At 40.7% G+C, this 22259-nt stretch overlaps 1 protein-coding gene across 5 annotated transcripts in view; it reads left to right on the top strand.

Moving 5' to 3' along the window:
* AAGAB (alpha and gamma adaptin binding protein) overlaps positions 1 to 22259 on the top strand; it is a 48330-nt gene that overhangs the window by 20385 nt on the left and 5686 nt on the right. For 3 of the 5 annotated variants that reach the window (XM_073212048.1, XM_073212044.1, XM_073212046.1), the window contains exons 6-7: positions 19925 to 20007; positions 20830 to 20929. In XM_073212048.1, the coding sequence (XP_073068149.1) occupies positions 19925 to 20007; positions 20830 to 20929 (183 nt within the window). The remainder of the gene's footprint in view (positions 1 to 19924; positions 20008 to 20829; positions 20930 to 22259) is intronic. The other 2 variants (XM_073212045.1, XM_073212047.1) reach the window with 1 other exon arrangement.

Here is a 22259-nt window from a genome sequence, read left to right as displayed (position 1 = left end):
AAGCTGGACTAAACATACTTTATTACTTTGAAATTATGGTCAAAGATATTTTCTGAAAAAATGCCATTCTACTTGTTTTAGACACTAAACAATAGTCTTAAGAAAACTGTAAAGGAAAGGCACATTGTGAATTTTTCATGCTTCTTTGCCCTGGAGTATCTTTGCTTTCTTCTTTTCTCTGCTGTATTGGTCTGTTGGTTTGCCATTAACCAAAAACTAAAATATTGCCACTAGCTTACTTCCATGTTTAAGAGGAGCCTGAACTATGTGATATGAAGGAAATTACCTATCTTCTGTCTCGAAGAAGATATGAAAATACAGTACCATTGCCATTATGTCCCCAGAATTGGAGTATTTGGTTTTTTTTGAGGTGGGGTGGGGTGGGGATAGTCCTCTATCTTCTCTACTTCTTTTTCTCTTTCATTTCCCCCATTTTGTCTTTAGTTTTTAAAGATTGTGGTTAAATATACATCACATAAAATTATAAAATTTACCATTTTAACCATTTCTAGTTCAGAGGAATTAAGTACATTCACACTGTTGTAATACCATTCAAAGCTTTTTAACCCAAAGCATTTTTTAAATTGAAAAGTTGCTGACAAAGTAAAGATATTAGAGGTATTCTCTCTCTCTTTTTTTTTTTTTACTGTAAATTCAACCAGTTATTTAATCAAGTAGTAAATTTTTATGCAAAGGCTTGTTTAACATCTAGACGTCTAAAGATAGTACCAGTAAAGAATATTATTGAGGCCATCTTATTCATGAACACAGAAACCATGATTTGAATTAAAATATTATCCATTCTAACCCAGAAATATGTAAAAAGAGTATTTCATGACCTAGTTGGGTTATTCCAAGAACACAGCCTTCTTTAATATAAGAAAAATCTATTTAAATTACCACATGACCGGGTTATAGGGGGAAGGGTCATATGATTATGGCAGCCAATGGGAGGAAAAAAACTTAAAAACTTAAAAATGTGTACAGAGGGAAGAAGTAATGGAACTGGACAACTTAGAAGTGGACTCCTGTGGCAGAAACTGATAATATGTAATGCAGTAAACGGTATATGCATGTGAAGCCAGTGTAGACCAGTGCCACCTCTCACTTTCAGGACACTATTGACAACTAGTTTTGTTGTTATTTTCATCAGAAAAATTACTGTGATCACAATTACTCTTTGGGATTGTTACAAGTTACAAAATCCCAACTAATTATTTGTGACTATTACCTATTTCATATTTATCAAGGGGTAATGGAACTAGTCTTTAATTTTGTACCAATTCAGGGAAATACTAGTTTGAAACTCTTAAAAATCCATTTTAATGTACTCAGTCTGAAAAAAACAATTCCAATTCCAGCAAGGACTATGAGAATTTAGCCATTATGGCAAATAGCCCTGAAAAGGTACAAATCTGAGCAGGGTTTTATTTCTTTACAGTTTATTGGCCACTTGGCCTTCAAAGGCCAATACTTAATCTGAAAATCTAGGTAATTAAAAACTTAGAAATGAGTAACTTGCTGCTCGTCTCCACCAAGGTGAAGTAGATGTGTTTCCTAAATGGGAATTCATGCTCCAAGTGAGTGGCCAGCTCAATTCTCTGCTTATTACAAGTCTGGAACGACTTACCTGGTTATAAGATATCCTAATAACTTTTCTCTACTCTCTTCCTTAAGAGTTAATAATACACAAACAACCGAAGAAAAGATAGGTAAATTGAACTTCATCAAAATTCAAAATTTTGTACTTCAAAGGATACTCGAGAGCTTAGAGATAACTCTCAGAATAGGAGAAAATATTTGTAAACTATATATCTGATAAGGATCAAGTATGTAGGATGAATTATAGTATCTTGTAACTCAATAATAAAAGACAAAACCCAAATTAAAAATGGCAAAGGACTTGAATAGACATTTTTCCAAGGAAGACACCCAAATGGCCAAAAGCACATGACAAGATGCTTAAACATTGTTAATCATCAGGGAGTCATTGCCACAGTGTGATACCACTTTACACCCCCTAGGTTAGCTGTCATCAAAAAGAGACAGATGTTGGTGAGGATCTGAGGAAATTAGAACCCTTGTACATGGCTGGTATGAATGTAAAATGGTGCTGCTGCCACTTTGGAGTAGTATTAATTGTTCAAAAAATAAAACCGTATGAGCCCAGCAATTCCACTCAGAGGTGTTACAACCAGGAGAACTGAAAACATAAGTCTGCCCCAAAAACCTGTACACAAATAGTCCCAGCAGCATTATTTGTAATAGCCAGAAGGTGGAAACAACTGCTGAAAACAGAAGTTGGTATATCCATACGGTGGAATATTATTCATCCATGAGAAGAAACGAAGCATGGATGCATGTACAACATGAACATCAAATCATGCTGAGTGACAAAAAAAAAAAACCAGATACAAAGGCCACATATTTTATGAATCCAGTTACATGAAGTGTCCAGAATAGTTAAATTCATAGAGACAGAAAATAGATTAGTGGTTACCAGGGGCTGAGAGGAGGGGTTACTAAGGGTACAGGATTTCTTTTTGGGATGATGAAAATTTTCTGGAATTAGTGGTGATAATTACACAACTTTGTGAATGTACTAAAAACCTCTGTGTTTTACACTTTAAAAAAGGTGAATGTTATGATGTGTGATTGATACCTCAAGAAGAAGAAAGGAAAGAAGGAAGGGAATTAGGAAATAGTACCACTACTGTTGATAGTAATGGTAGAAGGGGTGGTGGCAGTAGAAGGAAGTGTGTGGTAATCATACTAATAGTTGCTGCTTATGTACACACGTTATCTAATCACAGTAGCCTTATGAGTTAGGCTTAAAGAGGTCAAGTGATTTCCCCAAGGTCATATAACTTCTCAGTTCTCAGACTTGTTTGCACACTGTGAACTTTAAGATGTACTGATGCCTGAATTGCACTCCCAGACATTCTGAATGAATTGTATGGGGTGAGACCTGGGCATAGAGACTTTTTTTTTTTTTTTAGAGGGTATCTCTCATATTTATTGATCAAATGGTTGTTAACAACAATAAAATTCTGTATAGGGGACTCAATGCACAATCATTAATCCACCCCAAGCCTAATTCTCAACAGTCCCCAATCTTTTGAAGCATAATGAACAAGTTCTTACATGGTGAACAAGTTCTTACATAGTGAATAAGTTCTTACATGGTGAACAGTGCAAGGGCGGTCATATCACAGAAACTTTCGGTTTTGATCACGCATCATGAACTATAAACAATCAAGTCAGATATGATTATTCGTTTGATTTTTATACTTGATTTATATGTGAATCCCACATTTCTCCCTTATTATTATTATTATTTTTAAATAAAATGCTGAAGTGGTAGGTAGATGCAAGATAAAGGTAGAAAACATAATTTAGTGCTGTAAGAGGGCAAGTGTAGACAATCAGGTCTGTGCCTGTAGACTAAGTATTAATCCAAGCTAGACAAGGGCAACAAAACATCCACGGATGCAGAAGATTTCTCTCAAAGCAGGGGGGGTGAGGTTCTAAGCCTCACCTCTGTTGATCCCCAATTTCTCACCTGATGGCCCCCCTGTGACCGTGCCTGGGCATAGAGATATTTTAAATCTCAAGGTAATTATCCCCAGGTAATTAAAATATGCAGTAAAGTTTGAGAACCCGTAATGTTAGCTGTTAACTATCAAAGCCCTGATTCAAACTTAGATCTTTATAATTTTGAAGTCTTATGCATTTACCTATTATAACATGTAGCCTTATGAATTATTATATTGAATTGGGATTTCTACTTTACTGCTGTTTCTCTAAAGAATCAGGTGATAGTTTCCAGTCTTAATACTGCCAGTCAGCAATGTGACCTTAGGTTTAGTTCTGTCTGAGCTTTATTTTTAATCTGGAAAATGAGGTTGATCACCATCCATGGCTCCTGGCTCTGGGTGCACGTTTGAATCACCTGGGAAGCTTTTCCAACTTGTGCGTCTGGGCCTCATTCAGACCATTTATCTCAGAAGGGAGAGGTGGCTACAGTATATTTTAAGTGCCTCAGAAATTCAAATTTACAGCCCTGGTTGAGAATCACTGACATAAATGATAGTCATTTAAGTTGTAACTTACAAGAGTCTTTGTTTAATCTATGGGAGTAAACTAAAAGGTGCATTAGCCCTCTGACTTTTTCTCCCATTCCTAAATCATGTAGCATCCCCAGGTCACTCCCTCTGACTTACAAAGCCACAAGGAAGGAGACAGAGCCGTGCCAGCCTAGTTACCTCATGGCAATGGTGAAGAGGGAGGGCGCTGCTCTCCATTCTTCTGGGCGCCTGTCTAGTAGGGGCTGGGGTTGTGCCAGGATCGCTAGTGCTTGTATTAGATGGCCTGCCTTGAGAGCTGAAAAAAATGATGCAGCCTTGTATAAGAAGCTAATTATGTAGGCATAATTGAGACCCTAGGTGTATCTGGGCCATTTGAGTTTTTCTTCTGTTGACCTTAAGTCTCTCTCTGGACTGCAGTTCAAGATCTGGTTTCAAGTGTGCATTCATTCATTGAAAAAATGTATTTTTTGAGTATGTACTGTGTGCCAGGCATTGGTCTTGTATGCTCAGGATACATCTATGAAGAAAATGAATGAAAATTTCTGTCCTTGTAGTTTTTATTCCGGTGGGAGGCAGTAGTCAGTGGACAATACATGTAATCAGTAGGTTGCACAGTGTGCTAGAAGATAAGTGATATCGAAAAAAATAAATAAAGCAGGGTGGGGGCAGTGAGATTGCTGGGTAGATAGCAGTATTAAATAGGGTGGGTCTTGAGAGCTTGACATTTGAGGAGGGCAGAGAGGAATTTCACCCCGTGGCTCTCTGGGAGAAGAGCAGAGCAGGCGCAGGGAACACTGCTGCAGAGGCCCTGGGGGTTCAAGTGCACCGATGTGTTTGAAGGGTATCAAGAAGGCACTGTGGCTGAGGAGTGGCGAGGACAGAGAGGATGGAGACCAGGTTGTTTAGGGCTTTGTAGGCCACTGGAGTGGCTCTCACATCTACTCGCCGTCAACTGGCAAGCTCTTGCAGGGTGTTGAGTAGAAGAGTGATGTGATCTGACTTCAGGTCTAAAAGGATCAGTCTGCCTACTGTGTGGAGAAAAACGGCAGGTGAGGAGAATGATGGTTCAGATCAGAGTTGCAGCAGTAGAAGGGGTAAGAAAAGGTCAAATTCTGGGCACAGTTGAGGTAGGGACAGCATGATTTCCTGACAGTTTGGATGTGCAGTATGAGATGATCAGAGCAGTCAAGGAGGACCCCGGGATTCGGGCTGAGCATTTTGAAGGACAGGTTGTCATCAGCTGTAGTGAGGAAGCTGTAGATCAAGTGATCTTTGAAGGGCAGTAATACTGATTACTATCAGTGATTCAGTTTTGGACATGTTAACTCTGAGATGGACTTAGACTACCAGGCTTTGAGTGGAGATGTCAAGTAGTCAGTTGGATAGATGTGTGGGTTTTGGGAAGAGAAAGATGTATGCATGGCATTTAAAACCTTGAGCCTGGATGATATCAACAAGGGAGTAAGCGTAGTAAATAAAGAGGACCAAGGACTCAGCCCAGAGACATTCCAGCTTCAAGAAGATAGGGACAAGAGAAGGAACCCACAGAGGAGAATGAGAAAGAAGGATCACTAAGGTAGGAAACCAAGAGTGTAGGGTCCCAGAAGCAGAAGTGGGATCAGCTATGCCAAATGCCACCGGTAGGTCAAGAAAGATGAGAACTGAGCAATGACCTTTGGATTTAGTAATGTGGGGGTCATTGGGGATCTTGAAGAGAGAACCTTTAAGAAAGACTGAGAGGACAGTAATTGGAAATGGCTACTATAAACCACTCTTGAAAAAATTTTTACAGGAAGAGGGAGCAGAGAAGTAGGTGGGACCTAGTGAGAAGAGTGTGGTTGAGTATTGTATTGTTTTTCTAGGTTGAGAACAAGAGCGGCATGTTCATAGGTTGAAGGAAAAGATCTAGTAGAGAGCAAAAACTGATGAAGTAGGGGAGAGAAGGAAGAAGTGCTGCAGTGAAGTCCTGGAGTGGGTGAGGGGGGATGGGCTCTAGGGCACAAGTGGAGCGATTGGCTTTGGGTGGGAGGAGAGTAGATACGTGGAAAGAGGCAGGCAGGAAGGACGCGGGTGCACATGCTCCTGGGTGCGGAGATGTGGTGTGCAAAACTGGAGGTTTCTTCTGATTTCCATCTTTTCAATCAATAGAAAGTCTGACTGTCAGCTGAGAGGGTAGAAGGAGGGAGGTAACGTTAGGATTTGAGGAGAGAGAAGAAAATGTGAAAGCTAGAAAAGTGAGAGAGTAGGTGAACCAAGGAATGTATATAAAGTATGACTGCCATATAGCATGAAAGGATGGAGTTGAAATTGGTATGATAAATTTAAAGTGAAGCCAGGCCGTGTGTGTGCGCCCACTTGCACATGCATGTGTTTTCTCCTGCTGTCTCAAACGATATGGGTGCAAGCATGAGTAGTTAGTTGTGCTTTTACCAAGCAAGGGTCTCACAGCAGGAGATGTGGGCAAGGTATTAGATGGGGTACATATGAGAATAATTATAATGATTGATCATGGAGCTTGAGCTGAATAAGAAAGGGGAAGAGAAAATCCATGGAGAGAGGGTCAGTGAAAAGGTGGTAGTTTTGAAGTTCCAGTGGAGTTAAAGGATTGGGTTGAGGTACCGTGGGGAGGGAAGGAGTCGGAAAGATAGGTGGTGGGCAGAGAGTGGATGCATGAAATTGAGACTATGGAGAGCTTGTAGTTAATGGTAATAATAGGGTTTTAGGATATGACTATGGGACTCCATGGCTGAAGTAGGGTAGAGGACAACATCAGTAAAGCAGAAATTGAATGAACCGAGAATCAGATTATTGGAAGAATTATCTATATGTATATCGAACTTGATAAGAATCCAGATAGTAGTAGTATTGGAGAAGATGACAGTGACCCAGTAATTAAAATAGTGAAGAAATGAGGGGTCTCTTGGATGGTGATATTAGATACTTGACTTCAAATAAAGATAGTCTGTGTGATACTATCAGTAGGCTTCTATGTTCAGTGGAGATTTTAGGAGTAATAAAATGGAGTGATTCTCAACTGAGACCCACTGAGGGTAGGGGAGTGCATATCAAATGCTACACACAGCCTCTGCAAACATTTGTCCGGCTCCTGTTACCAATCACTTTAACTAGTAAGTTGATACTGCCAGTTGGTTGATAGGATGATGTCTCTCTCAACTACACTGGAATAAAAAGTTAGGAAATTTTGAGCTAGTCTGTTTTGTCCAACGCAGGAATGGCTTCTATAGCATACTTACTAGATGATCATCTACCCTTTTTGGTTGAATGCTTCAAGCAACAGGTACCCCAGTACCTTGTGAAGCAACCCTAGAAGTATTATAAATCAAAAAATTGTCCTGTTAATTCTCAGCAGATGGGATACCTTTTGTACTGATAGTTTCAGGAAAAGATAATTTATTTTCATTTGTGTCATAGAGCTGAAAACAGTGGTGAAAATTCTCAGTGATGTATTTTCTTACTTCTTCCTCTTAACTGGCTTTCATTTTCATCATGTTGTCCTAGTCTTCCTAAGAGGTGAAGAAAGTTCAGTGGAATTGGAAAATATTTAGCTCGGGGCTACCGAAGTGATCAAGGGCATGAGAAGTATGGAGATTGTCTAATGTAAAAAGTTTGGAAAAACCAAACATGAGAAGGGATTTATTTGGAATCTGTAGTATAGGGTGTATATGCAGGATAAACATGGACTTGATTTCCCAAATCTCAGACTGCTGTAACTTAGGGACATTCCCTAAGGCTTAAAATGGTTACCGATTATAAATAAAATGAAGGCATTATTGAACATAGTAGGAAGTAGTTTATGGAGTACATTACACTAAGAGATAATCTAGGCAGAAACTAGAAATGGTTCAAAAAACGGTTACACCAGATTATCATGAGTGATAGTTGTACCTAATTCAAATAGGCAGGTACTTGGCTTAAACTTTTAAGACTATTATCTTGGAGTACAATCATGTTTTTCTTCCCAATATTTTTCTCTACAATATTTTCTCTACCAAATCTTGTGCTTGTTGGGTTGACTCAGATTACATGTTTTTGAATTTTATAGAATTTAATAAGGGGCATTAGTCTGTTTGGCATGATGGTGTATGTGAATTAGCCAGGTGAAGGCATTTGGAATGTAGAATCTTCACGCATGTATATGGTATGATGTCTTCCTTTCACAGATGGGGAAAATGAACCCTCAGGGAGGAGAGGTGACTTGGCCACATTGACATAGTCACTCTCTAAGGTGGGACCTGAGGGGAAGACCTGTGACCAGGAGTGTTGGGTGTTTTTCCATTTTGTGTGTTGATTTACATTATTGGCTGGTGTCAGAAATGAACACAGAGCCCAGGCTACATGGGAAACTATTAGCATAGCCAGATGAGTTCATTCCCTACAGAACCCCTGAGCCTAGGGGTTTGGCATGAGTAAGATTTCGGTGAGACAAAGTAATGATCATATCTGAGGTACTGGACTTTTTTGCTTATTATGCTTTAAATCCTTTTTAAAAGGCTGTCTGAAGTGGTGTTGATACAGACTATCCCATTGTTCTGCAGTCAATTCAAAATACAGATAAAGCTCCTGGATAGTTAATATAATAAATACACATTACCTGTGAATGAAAGATAGTTTATTTTGAATTATTTTACTTAGAGTTACAACAGACTATATCTTCAGTTTAAGACCCTTATTTGTACATAATAGGTGCTCAGTTAATGTGTTTTTATTACTTAATTTCAGGTTGTAAAAGCAAACAGGTTAAATTACAGTACTACCGTTGTAGGCAAATTATTATTCTAGAAGGAGATTAAAAATCTTCCTGATATAGACACATACTTCTGGGTTAATTTATAATAACCTAGTTTTATATTCTTGGCTCTAGCAATATTTTGTTTCATAAGCAAAATCATGCATTCTTAATGGGGCATTATTGCCCCCGAAGGGGTGAAAATTGATTCTTGGGGGGAAGACACAAAAAATTACTCTCTATGTATAAAACACAGATGTACATATAATATGTAAACATATATATATATATATAGTATACCTGTGATATTCAGTGGGGAGGGCGTGTCATGATTAGGAAAAAAATGTCTAAAATGCCCCTGAGGGAGCTCGTCTTTGTTCTTAGTTCCTGGCTCAGAGATCCTAATGGAATATATATTTGGATTTTTGCTGGCTTCTGAAACAGCTCCAGATGAAAGCAATAAGGTGAAAGAAGCATGTATTGTTATTCAGTAACAAGCCCCTTTCAACCACACCTGAGTTCATGTTGATAAAGTGACTTTTGGAAAGCCCCTAAGGATGGGGGGCTGGTTGTCAGGGAAACCAACCATGTGATTGGTCAGAACATTCAGCCCTAGCCCCTAATGGAAGAAGGGCTGGGGGCCGATTTAATCAGTGGCCAACCATTTCATCAGCCATGCCCGTGTAATAGACCCTCCATGAAAACGCTTCCCAGTGGAGTTTGGAGAGGTTCCAGGTCCGTGAGCACAGCGGAGTGTTGGGAGGGTGGTGCATGCGGATGCTCTTCCATCTGACTGTTGGAGTTATATTCTTTTATAATAAATTGGTAATGTAGTAAGGAAACTTTTTCTGAGTTCGGTGAGCCATTCTAACAAATTATCAAACTTGAGAAGGGGGTCATGGGAACCCCCAATTTGTAGTCAGCTGGTCAGAAGTACAGGAGAACCGGAGACGTGCAGTTGGTGTCTCGGTGTCTTAAGTGGTGGTGGGGGTGGGCAGCCTTGCGAGACTGAGCCCTGAGCATGGGGTCTCCGCTAACTATGGGCAGTTTGCATCAAAGTGGAGTTAAGTGGTAGGACACCCAGGTGCTAGGCTCTGTGAACTGGAGAAGTGGTTGGTGTGGGAAATACCCACACATCTGGTATCAAAGGTGTTGGTTATCAATAGAGAAGGAAACTGAAGTTTTCCTTTAAGGGCCATGATGAAAATGGTTGAGAAACACTGAGCTGAAGGATCTGGTTGTCTGTACTAACCTCTGCCTCAGAGGAAATCCCCAGGTATATTGTATTCATTGTAAAGGTCAGACGTCTAGGGAAGTTAGTTTCCACTATATACATTAAAGAGGAGCCGTCAGATGGCCCCGCATGAAGCGGCTGGTCTGCCCTTACAACGGGTGCTGCAGACATCTCCGTCACGTCAGTCAGCTCACTGTGTAACTTCTGCTACGCTGTCTTTGCCTTCCCTGAAAGGCTGGTGTGTCTCATGGAAAGGGATGTGGGTAAAATCTCAGCTGCCTATCTGAGTTACCCTCCACCCCTGTCAGAGGCAGACATAGGGCTGTGGAGACCTACCATTTGGGTCTGTCTTTCATAATTTGGTAATCCCCTTATTATCATCATGAAAGGAGAAACCGTGGGTCAGTTCTCTGTGGCAAATGTGACACATTTTAAAGGTTGGTACCCCCTTTGGTCTCCGGTAAGACTACCTTCTCTTTCCATTTCTCGGCTACATCAGAAAGCCTACAGTGCAAAGTACTTTACTATCCGGAGATGATTTAGGCGTGAGACTCAGAACTGCGTCTTGAACTTAGGAGGCATCTGGTAAAAAAGACTTAGTTTTAAGGGCAAGGAGAAGAAAACAGACACCTGAGGCGTTTTGTTTTGTTTTCCAGGTGGAGTTGTCACTTATTGTTTCGTGTGGCAAGAATAGCATTATACACAGTGTGCTTGTTTAAATTGTCAGTTTAATGTTGCCTGGGGTGCTCACCCCAGCCTTTGTCACTGAGTAGGGACGAGCCCTGTGGGGAGTTCGGTCTGTACTCGTGGCTCCTGGGTATGCAGTGGGTCTTTTACGACCACCACCAGAGTGCGGGGCCAGAGGGGAAAGGCTGTCATCTTCTGCTATTTCTAGTCAGTGAAGGAGAGATTAGACTAAACAAATTTGACAGAGCTGTGACTTTGATCCCCCAGTGGTCAACAATAACTGCAGAGACTGCATTTCAATTTAGAGTTTACTTTCAGTTCACCTATTACAGTTTAACCTCCAGTTGTTGCCGGGCAGCTGCGTCTGAGGTTGTCCCTGCGCATGAGGTGAAGCACTTGGAGAAACCTCAGCCTGGACGGGGAGGGTCCTTGACTCTGGCCAAGAAGGAATTCTTGAGCAGGTCAGACGAGTGTAGGTAAGGAAGGAATTTAAAGTGGGAGTAGCGGGGAATGGCAGCTCCCTGGCAGGCAGCGGAGAGCAGGACAGTGCAGAGGGAAAGAGGGAATGTCCTTGGCCTAGGACAGATTCCCTTGCCAACTCCTGAAGCCAGGGTCACCTGGCATCCTGTGTCTGCTTGGATCTGCACGGCATGGGGACCAGCCCCTACCACTCCAGGATTTGGGGGAGCCGTGGAGCACAGGGTGGAATGAGATTATGTTCTGAGACCTTCCCAAAGAAAGGGGATTTTCAAGCAGGCTCCTAAGAGCAGATTGTACAGCGGCAGTTCTGTCCAGGTCACCCAGGTGACAGAAACATGCAGGTCCAAATCTCAGCTCTTAGCAGTCCCTTCCTAATCACTAGGAGTAAAACAAAGACAGACTGAAGACTTGGAAATAAAATGAAATAGCCAAGAGACAAACCGCAATAATCTGAGCAGTGAGAGCGCTTTATTTGAAAGTATGCACTTAAAGGGAGGAAAGCACGGGTGTCCTCAGAGAGGCGGCACTCTGAGAGTTTGGGGATTCTGTCTTTTAAGGCTTTCAAGAATGGGGCAGAGGACAGAGTGTGGGTTTTTGGGCATCAGCTCGACTTGTGGTCTCAAGGTGCTTATCTCTGGTGAGAGATACCATGTCTCCTTTCCTTTATTATCAGTCCTCCAGCTAATTCTGCTAAATAAACCCAACACAAGGGATTTATTTATCCTATTCTTCTCCAAGATAGTGGTTACCCTCAAGTGGCGACGTATCAGCTAAGACTGCCTGCCCTGCCTTAAGGTAGGCTATTGGGTTATTATTGTCTGATTATCAGAGAATATGTTAGGAATTTTATTTCTCAACTCTCTGCTTTTTAAAATGGAATCTTAGCCTTAAGATGGGGTCCCTCCCGTTCTTACTATACTGTCTATATCTCAGCATTTTTCATCATAGGCAGGAAAAGTTAATCATAATGCTTGTCCCATGTCCCTGCCCTGCGTCACAGTGATGCAGGTGGTTGTAAGGATTAAGTGGAGTTTTAATAATAGAAAGAACAACTCATATGGTAGTTTTCTGTATTCCCATCATAAATGGAGTTGCTATTAATAATGTACATTCCTGTGAAATTACCTGGTAACAAGATAGCATGGCAGAAGTACCAGGTTCCAGTTTAAGGAATCATGTGCAACTAATGTACAGACCAGTGGCAGGAAATGAGTGCCACAAACACAAGGTCTCCCTGGCTTCCTGATACCTGGGCTACTCTCCTGAGAAAGTAGATGGTTAATGCCTTTAATATAAAAAAGGTTTTTTTTAAGAGAGTAAAAAATGATTTAAGTTCAGTTGTAGAAAACAAAACAATATCAAATTAGTGAGAATAAGAATGGTTAATAAAGAAGATTCTAGTAGAGTCCATCTCTAACTAATTTTGGGGAATTGGCACATGTACTCTCTGGGATAGAGTAGAATTATGCCAACAGTACATTATATGGAACTGAGTTCTTTGGGTCAAAAGGGAGTTGTTCCTCTTTTATCCCAGTGTCTGATACTGTAGATCTGAAAACTTGATTTGAAAAGTCTCTTACAGTTGTCTGTGAATGTTGTGGTCAAAAATAAAATTAAGATATATAGTTGCTCTGGTGTAGTTTTTTCCTACATATATATAATATTATATTATACACAGAAGTAATAGTAGTGTAACTCCATTTGGGTTCCCAGACCCGATTCCAATGTGTGTAAGTATGTGAGAGGGGGTCTTCCCACACATAACTCCAAGCAATTCTCGAACACCAGCAGGGTGCTGGAGAACTCAGTACTGACGCTATCTGCCCGGAGACAGCACCAGACTCCCCAGGTTAAGGGCTCCATCCTACCAGGCTGCCCTCCACCCCGACTCCATACGCTGGTCACAAGCCCCAGGCTGCTCCCTGTGCTTCTGACCTAGAGTGGAGGTTCCCACGACCTCCCCTTAGGTTCAGTTAGTTTGCTAGAGCGGCTCACAGGACTCAGGAAAACAGAATTACCAGTTTAATAAAGGACAACACCATAAAGGATACAAGTTAACAGCCAGATTAAGAGATACACAGGGCAAGATCCTAAAAAAGGAGCCTCTATTCTCGTGGAGCTCGGGGCCTGCTCGGTGGCACGTGGAGGTGTTCTGGTTCCCCAAGCAGAGAATGTCTCCCCCCCTAGAAGCAGGATCCAACTGAGCAGAGCAAAAAGCTCTAAGCTCTTCTCAGGGGTTTGCATGAGGGCTTCATGGCTTAGTCATGATTGACTGAATTATTGACCATTGGCTGATTTCAGCCTCCAGCCCCTGCCCATGCGTGGGAGTCCAAAAATCTCTCATTAACATGACAAAACACCCATTTCACCTTTAAGACTGCAGTGTTTACAGGAACTGTGGGTAAAGACCAAATATACGCGGGAAATATATATTCATATGACCAAATATATATTTCCTATGACTCATTTTTATTATTGCATTAGTGATTTCTGTGTGTGTGTGTGTGTGTGTGTGTGTGTGTGTGAGCAGAGGACATAATTTGGAGGAAGACAGTGTGTTGTAAGAGAAAAAGGGAAAGAGGGAATTAAAACAGTTAGGATGAAAGGGAACTAATTGTATGAGTAAAATGATGAGACTTTGTTTTAAAAAATAAATCACCTTCAAAAATTGTCCGTAAGTAACTGAATTGTGGGGAGTCCCCTCAGATGAATTGCCTCGGAGGCACTGAAGGCATCCTCATGGCCACCTTGCAGAACATTTTAAACCACATAAGAAAAGTCATCTTTTGCTCTCACTATTCCCACACTTGGTTCTGATTGATTTTTTTTTTCTTGATTCTGAAAATTCCCTTTAGGATTTCCAAGAATGTGCATCAGGCCCTGGAGATAGGACTTTGGAACCATTATTGAAATTAGTGTAAAGCTTCCTTCGCAACTGTTTCCTTTTCAAAAAGCTCATTCTGAGCTTAGTTCTCTTTACTGAGAATTAGTGTGTATATGTGTGTGTGCAAAGGAGGACATATACCAAAGTACTAATTGGCATCTTTGGTGACTTTTCTTCTTTACACTTTTCTCTTTTCTCTAAATTTTCAATAATGAACATACTGTTTACAATCAGGAAAAGGGAAAAAACATGGCCTGATTACTTTCTGGTCATGTTACCATTATGTATTCAAGTATTGGCAGAAACAGTTCTTGACTTAGGAGCAGGTGGCCCGGGTGTCATAGGGAGAGTACGGATCCACTTTCCTGAATCCAAAGCCAAGGTTGGAGCCGGAAACAGTGCGTAAGCCCATTTCTCTAAATAAGCGCTGTTTTTAATAATGTACTCAGTTTTGTCCTTTTCAAGCAGTAGTTTAGCACAAGAGAGTAAATCAGTTCTTCCAATTCTTTGTGATTTTGAAAACATTTAAATTTGTCAAGCAGAAGTGGAATGTGATGTAAATGGGCAGGCTTATTTCCCTAATACTAGTGAAATCATTTCTGATGGAGTACTTGCTGAGAAGGAGAAGGAGTTTTTATGCAAATAGTATGGTGTAATTAAAAAATATCAAAAATAGGCACAGCGTCTCTATGTAGATTAATATATCCTGTGGTTATTTTAAGTTTGGTCATGTTTATCACATGGGTGGAAAAGAAAATATTTTGTGGGGAGAGAAAGAGGATGTACAGAGAATTTAGAATATGGGGAAACCTTGAACTTGTTAAGATATGCCACGTAACTGCTGCTTTAGCAGAATAAAAGCTGAAATATGAACACAGAAAATACATCAGGTCATTATGGGAGCACTTTGGGGGTGTGATCATGGAAATTCTTAATCACATGAGCAGTGTATATAAATTTGAAGTAAAAGCTTTAACTGCTGCTCACAGCCCCTGTCTGCCAATGTTATCAGGCCGTCAGCGAGTATTTCAGCATCCCGCCGTATGTTTCGCACTGTAGTGGGAGCTGGGGAAGGCACACCTTCGCTGTGGTCTGTGTCTGCTCAGTTAGTAATATAGTTTAGGATCGCAGGCAAACTCAACAAGTATTTATACTACATGTTCTCTCTTGGGCTAATTGAACTGTAAGGACAACAAAGGCAAATGGTACTGAGGGAGAAACAAAAATGAGCTAAAATCAGCTAGAGAAGTTCTCAGATTAGGGGAAGATATTTCTAATGCTGATACGAGGCAAAGATTGAATCTCAACTGTTTTTATTCTCTCTTTTCATTGAAAAATCTTTTCAAGAAATGAGGTAAAACCTGAGAATTGTAGCCAAAATTTTGCCATCTAATTAGTAGATCCATACCAGTGATTCTTAATTGGAAGCGATTTTGCGCACACACACACACACACACACACACACACACACACACGCGCGCGCGGCTGCCACCCACCCACCCCCGGGGACATTTGGTAGTACTATAGGTGCGCGGTAGGTGGAGGCCAGGGATGCACAGGACTCTATTCCCTCCACGTTCCCCCGACACACACACACCCGCCCAAAGAATTACCCGACCTCAAATGTCAGTAGGGCTGAGATTGAGAAACCCTTGTCTACTTGCATTTGAGGGTCAGTAAAGGTGCAGGGGGGCCTAACCGCCTGTCTGCCACTAGTTTTGTGTGACCATTGCTTCCAGGGGTTTGAGGGGCTGGGCTAGGATCAGCTGATGAATGGCAGTGAAGTGGCATTATGATTTATTATTCAGTCCTGAGCTGTTCATCTCAGTTCAGTTAAAAATCAGTCTCAACCAAGGATATAATGAAGGAATACTGACAAAAGAGAGCTTACATATGTGAATAAAAAGACATGTTTCTGCCTTTGACCCACATTTGTGTCATATGCAGTATTTGTATATCAGATGTTGACTGACAACTCTTTACGTGTTACCTCTGGGCTTATTGGAAAGAGTATGGAATTTAGAGTCAGTTCTGGATTTCAAATTCAGGTTCTAGCTGTGTCACTTTGGACAAGTAACTTAGTCTTTCTGAGTTGTAGTTTACTCTGTAGAAGAGAATAATAAATCCTGTGTAAAAGAGAATAATGTAAAGAAGATATTTGTTGATTTCTGTTTGTGTGTAGAAGGCATATTATATTTTGTTGTGAGGATTAAAGAAGCATTGTGTGCCCAGTACTTAGGATGTTACCCTGCACATCTTGAGGACTCAGTACATGTTAGCTATTGTTATTAACCTTTACAATAGCTGTGCAAGGTAAGTATTCTTATACCCACTGCACAAATGTAGAAACTGAAGTACGGAGAGGGCCTAATTTGTGTAAGGCCACACATTAAGTAGTAAAACTAGGATTCAAATCCATGCTTTTCTCTCTCTTCAAACTCTTACGCTTATTATATTGCCTTGATAACAAAGTGGAGGAGTGGGAGATGAGCAGAAAAAGTAGACAGAAAAAAACACTTTTTTAAGAACTCCTTTTCCCCTTTGCCCATACAGAAGTTCCTTTTCTGTCTAGGTTTTTAATTCTCTAAATGTCCCCTATAATGAAAGTAAAAATTGCTGTTTGAAATATATTTTATGTTTCTATAATAATGTGCCTTTGGGTTTGTAAAGAAATACAGTTTCATGTATTCCATTTTCTTGAAACTTATATTAAAAAATAAATACATAAATATAAGCTCCTCCCCAAGGCTTGAAAATTCCCATTTCAAATCTTTGAAAAGGCTGTAGTTTTGTTTCAGACACTTCCTAGAAGAATTCTATGCTGACCAGCACCACTAGATGTTTTTCATGAGACTATCATTTTTATCTGTTTTTATACTGGTGCCAATTTGCTAGTTTGCCGAAACAGAATTAGATGTTTTTAGGACCAGAGTCTAAAATACTTACTGTGCCTTCCAGAATAGTTTATTTTACACCACTTAACAACTTACCCCTTTCTGCAACTTTGATGTTCCAGAAGAATCAGTTAAGTAGGTGGATAATTTATTCCTTCCTAGTCTAATTATTTTGTGGTGTCATTAAAACCAGAGATGCTAAAGCCAATTTCATCAACTCCCTGCTAAAGGAATAAATCCCTTTGAATAGGGATGACATTTCCATGCCCTGAATCCTGGGGAGAAAAATCTGGCAAGCAAAAAATTTACGTAATTCTTTTCTATGAGAAGAATGGTCTACAGTGGTTGCACATGGGCAGAATTTTGTTAAACATTGAACTAGGCAAAACTGAGAGTTTCTTTAAAACCGTAGGTATATAAAATATCCAAGTTTTTTGAGCAACACAAATGTGCGAGCAGTCTGCTTTGGATAAGCAAAAATGAATTGTTCTTCTAATTGTGAAAATTTATGTCTCTAACTCCCTTAAAACATAAGCAGTGGAACTAGTGAGCACTCATTAGTTGACTAAATTCTTCACTGTTTATAAGAGAACACTGAGCTGAAGTCCATCCAGCTTATTATCTGAAACCCTTCATGGTTGTCTTTGAACTTAAAAAGGTTCTGAAATTGCAGGTTCTTGTTTTTTGCTCTACTAGGTAATTGTTAAAAACACCTAAGCCCAACTAATGCAAAGTTACTGTCAAGAGAGGCTAAAGAATTCCTCTTTATTTCATAAAACCACAAACGTCTAGAGCAAAAAGGATCCAACCGTGTGTAGCAACTGTCTTGTTTTACAGATCAGAAAATTGAGGCACACAGATTGATTAATCTGTCCAAGGTCTTGCTGGTAGGCAGAGCCAGGAATGAAGTTCAGGCTTTCTGCCCACTAGCCCAGTTCTCTTTCCATTGTTCTTTTGCATCATTTTATCCATTATCAGAATTGGGACACTCAGGTTTTTGCTGTTGTGATAAAATATACACAGCATATAATCATTAAGTTAAAACCTCTGATAGGTAAACATGGAACAAAAGCCAACAGGCACACAGAAGAGGTTGACGGTCTGTGGTGACAGGTCTGGCTTCTAACTCCTCTCCATCCTAGATTCCCTCCGTGGAGGCAGCCACTGTAAAGAATAAGGAGTTCTAAATAGACAATTTGGGTCTAATAACATGCCTAAACTGACACTGTATTGCATTATTCTTTATGGATTGCAGTCTGGCCTGCCAAGTTTAGGTAATACCAACAGAGAAAAACCGTTAAGTTGTAGAATTGGAATATGGAGAGATTTGTGAACTGGATTTGAAAGTTACCCCAAGTCCAAGTTCTTTTGAGTAATAGAAGTGAGGGCTCTCTCAGATTAGGCCTTTTGTACAAAGAGCCTAAAATACCTTATAAGAGCTCTCATGTATCCTCATAACATGTAAAATACCTGTCTAGTATTGCATAGCTGCATACAACTGCTTTAAAATCTATTATCGCATTGGCCAGAAAGAAAGAGTTGTGCTGGTATTTAAACAAACCCCCAGGCTCTGTGAAACTATCGGGAAGGAACAACACATGGATCTTCTTCCTGCCTCTCAAGGCTCCACTGCCTACCTTCATGAAATTTGCTGCCTGGTTCTGGGTGGGGCACACCCCAGCATTTGGCCCAGGGAGTTCTAGCAGAGTGAGCAAGTCGGGCGAGGAGGTGACAGGGGCCCCAGGAGTGCATGTGCACTTGTGGCCCCGCTGTCACTGTGGGGGTGTGGAGCAGCAGAGCACAGGGCAGCCACAGGCTCTTAGTGCTGCCCAGCATTTTGTAGCTGTAAAAACATAAGCAAGTGCAGTAGTTAGAGGTGAGGTGAGTGCCCACATGGTGGGTGGTCAGGCTGGGCAAAGCTGCAGGTCTACACCTAGCGTGCGAGAGAGGAGCTTCATCCCAGTCTGAAAAGCAGATGTCCCCAAGGAGGGCAGGAGCGACAAGTGTTTCTTTAATTCCTCTCTGTGTGACTATGACAGCAGGTTGCACCTGGCAGGGGGGAGGATGGAGGAAGTTTGTGGGTGGTTTAAAGAGAACTGAGAATGGGTTCAGGGAAGGAATAGGGAGAGGAAAGGCGTGGTAGGAGGAAGTTGCCTTTTTTAGAGAGTTCTTTGGGTTCTATACTCCTAAACTCTTGGATTGTGGGTTTTGTGTTCTGCTCTAAGGCAGTGTTGCTTTTGTTTTGTTTCAAACGTCTCTGATCCTGCTACCTTAGAGTACTTGCTAAAAGTTCAGATTCCGTGGTCGCTGTCCCAGAGATTCTGCTTAAGTCGATCTGAGGTAGGGTCCTTGACGGCCGGGGACGTTGTAGTGAGTTCTCCCAGTGATTCTGGGGAGCATTGCCTAAGCAAGGCTGGTGCTTCTATTTCCATCAGTTCTAGATGTTCTCTAGTTTGTCCTCCATTGGAGATGCAAGCATTGAGAGCACTGGAAGCCTTACTGCGAAAGGTCTGACTGGATCAAACTTAGAGCTTTATTTTTAAAATCATGCATGTGCCTCTTCACCTGATAATGCCTTGGTGTTGATTTTTCTTAAAATGGTTTTGATGGTTTAAAACACTGGAATGTCAGTTCACGGTGACTGTTAAACCATGAGTGCTGTTAACCTTTGCAAACAGAGCCACTGCGCAGCCTTCTGTTTGTCGTAAGGGCCCTGCCATTACGTTTGACCTGGACCCGGACTAATGCTCTGTGAGGGTCAAAACTGATTCACAGTCAAGAGAGTGCGGTAATTGGTAGTAACTTTTTTATAAGTAGAATTTTTATAATGAGGAACCAGCCATTGTTTCATTTTAACAATTTTAAATGTAAACAACAGATTTCAGTGACTTTTTTTTTTTTTCTTTTTAGATAGGAACCAAGGCTTTGGCCTTCTCAGCTCACTGGCTGGAGCACACCGTGGCGCTGGGGCGGCAGAGAGCTGTCACTCAGAGGTAAAGATTTTTCCTGGATCTTCTCTCTGCTTTGGCTGTAATTTCTTCTTGTCATTATGAATGTTTACACCACTTTATCTTTTTTTCCCCCCCCCTCCATTTAAGAGGCAGCAGAAAATACTTTAACAGGGGACTCTAAAGCAGCCGTCTTGTACCTGTTGGGAGAAGGCTGGTTGACTAGTAAGCCCTGTCAGGATGCTTCAATGCGGGCTTGTTCCATGTTTTCTTTGCTTGAGTGCTTTTAAAAATGTGCTAGCATTTCTCTGAGGCATAAAGTTGCCTCCAGATCTTTAAATATAAAATGAAATTGATTCTTTTTCTGTACTTCCTGGGTACAAAGCCCTGTACAAATCCGAGGCAAGGTCCCTACCCTCAGTGAGCTTCACAGTCTGATTTCAACTCTCTGGCCTCAGGACTTCCGTCCAGGCTTACCTCGGTGAACGTGCTGGAATCAAGAGCAGATGACATGGTGCCACGTTGTCTTTCCAGGCATCTTTTTCACCATTCTCTGAGCTCTTTGTACTATGATTGTGTTCATCGTTACATTTTGAATAAACCATGGATCTTAAAACACAAAAAGCATGCTTAAAAACCCATAGCAAAATCAAAGCCTGTTCTAGTTTTTCCTTGGGGTAAAATACTCCTACTGAATTTTTTAGCTTCTAATTTTTTTATATGACATTGATTCTTCTTCTGTCTTTCCTTGTCTCTCGCTCCTATTACTACTTCTCTAAAGCCCACCAGGGAGTAACTGTGAACCTTTTTGGCTTTAGTTCTGGAATAGCCTACTATTAAGTTACTGCCTGTGTGTATATTCTTCAGCAGCAGCCCCGTTTGCCAGCAGCAGATAGGACTGAATGCCTCTTGGATCACCGGGGTGGTGCATCTAACACAACAGATACTCAGGTTGATAGCACTGTGGGTAAGTTCCTCCTTGGCTGCCAAGAGACAGCTCTCTGGAACTTGGAATAAGTGTGGGGCATAAGTCAAAGGAAATTGATTTTAAACATGGATAAGGGATGAAAATTGATAGTGTAGCATACACCAAATGAATGTGAGTCTTGTGGCTGTCAGAAAAAGAAGAGAGAATAGCTACATAGCCAGTGTGGGTACTATTTTCTCTGTAATTCTCTTAATCAGGATCTTGATTCAGATCATCTTAGCAAAGACAGACAGAACTTGGTGGTGAAACAGTTTTGTATCTTCATATTCCACAGATTTTTCATAGTATTTAAGAGTTGTCAGAATTGATGGTAGCAAGAATAATACAACTTGAGAAGCCTTTTCACATCCTTTTAAAGTTCTTTAATATTCATTTTCTTGTTTGGTAATGAAGCTTGGCAGAGAAGTTATTTTGTGGAGATGAAGCTGAGGCTCAGAGCAGTTTAAATAGCTTGTCCAAGAGCATCTGATAAGAAGGTCCTGGGACTGAAACTAGAATCCACTCTTCTGTCCAAAAGCCAAAAAGCCAGGAAGCTCAGTTGACAGTAACAGTGTTCTCTTACTGAGGAACTACTGACATCTCTACTTTCTATTTATGCCACAGAGGGCCCGTGCGCAGTAATAATTTTTAAAACTTTTTTTCTGATTATAAGGTAATCCATATAGAAAACTCACGCGATTGATTATAGAAACCTATTAAGAAGAAAAAATTACATGTAAGCTCTTGTCCTCTCAATTAAATCCTTCCTATTGGCTTTTAAACCTGCCGTGAAAATAAACTATTAACCACGCTGAAGGAGGTGGGGAAGACAAGAACTAATCTAAGAAACTTGGGAATACAGTGTTCTGACTGGATACCATAAGGTTAAAAACAGAAAGAACTGAAAGAAATAGTGAACTCTGCTTAATAAACTTGATTCACACAGGGGTATGGGTTAGAAGTTCTGAAATTACATGTATTTTATGTATATCAGGGCTGGAAAAAAATAGAATGAGAGCTACATTACTTGCTGTCAGGGAAAGAAATTATTAGTAAGGAAAGGAGAGGGCTGGGATGAATCCTTCGGTACTGGACTAGAACTGAAGGTATCAGTATGGACTCTTGCTTTTTAAAAATACAGTTAAATTGATAGAAAAATAAATACACATACATATGCATGTGTTTGTATACAGTATAAATGTTTCCTAGCTCTCTCCACGGAGAAGAGCCTAGAAGCAACAATACTCCAGCAGCAGTGGACATACTCAGCATTTAGATCTTTGTTTCTAAATACCGTTCTCCAATAAAAGGATCCAGGGCTACTCGGAGA

This window comes from Manis javanica, chromosome 8 (assembly GCF_040802235.1).
Source record: "Manis javanica isolate MJ-LG chromosome 8, MJ_LKY, whole genome shotgun sequence".
Taxonomy (NCBI): Eukaryota; Metazoa; Chordata; class Mammalia; order Pholidota; family Manidae; genus Manis; species Manis javanica.
This window is presented reverse-complemented; position numbering and strand designations above follow the sequence as displayed.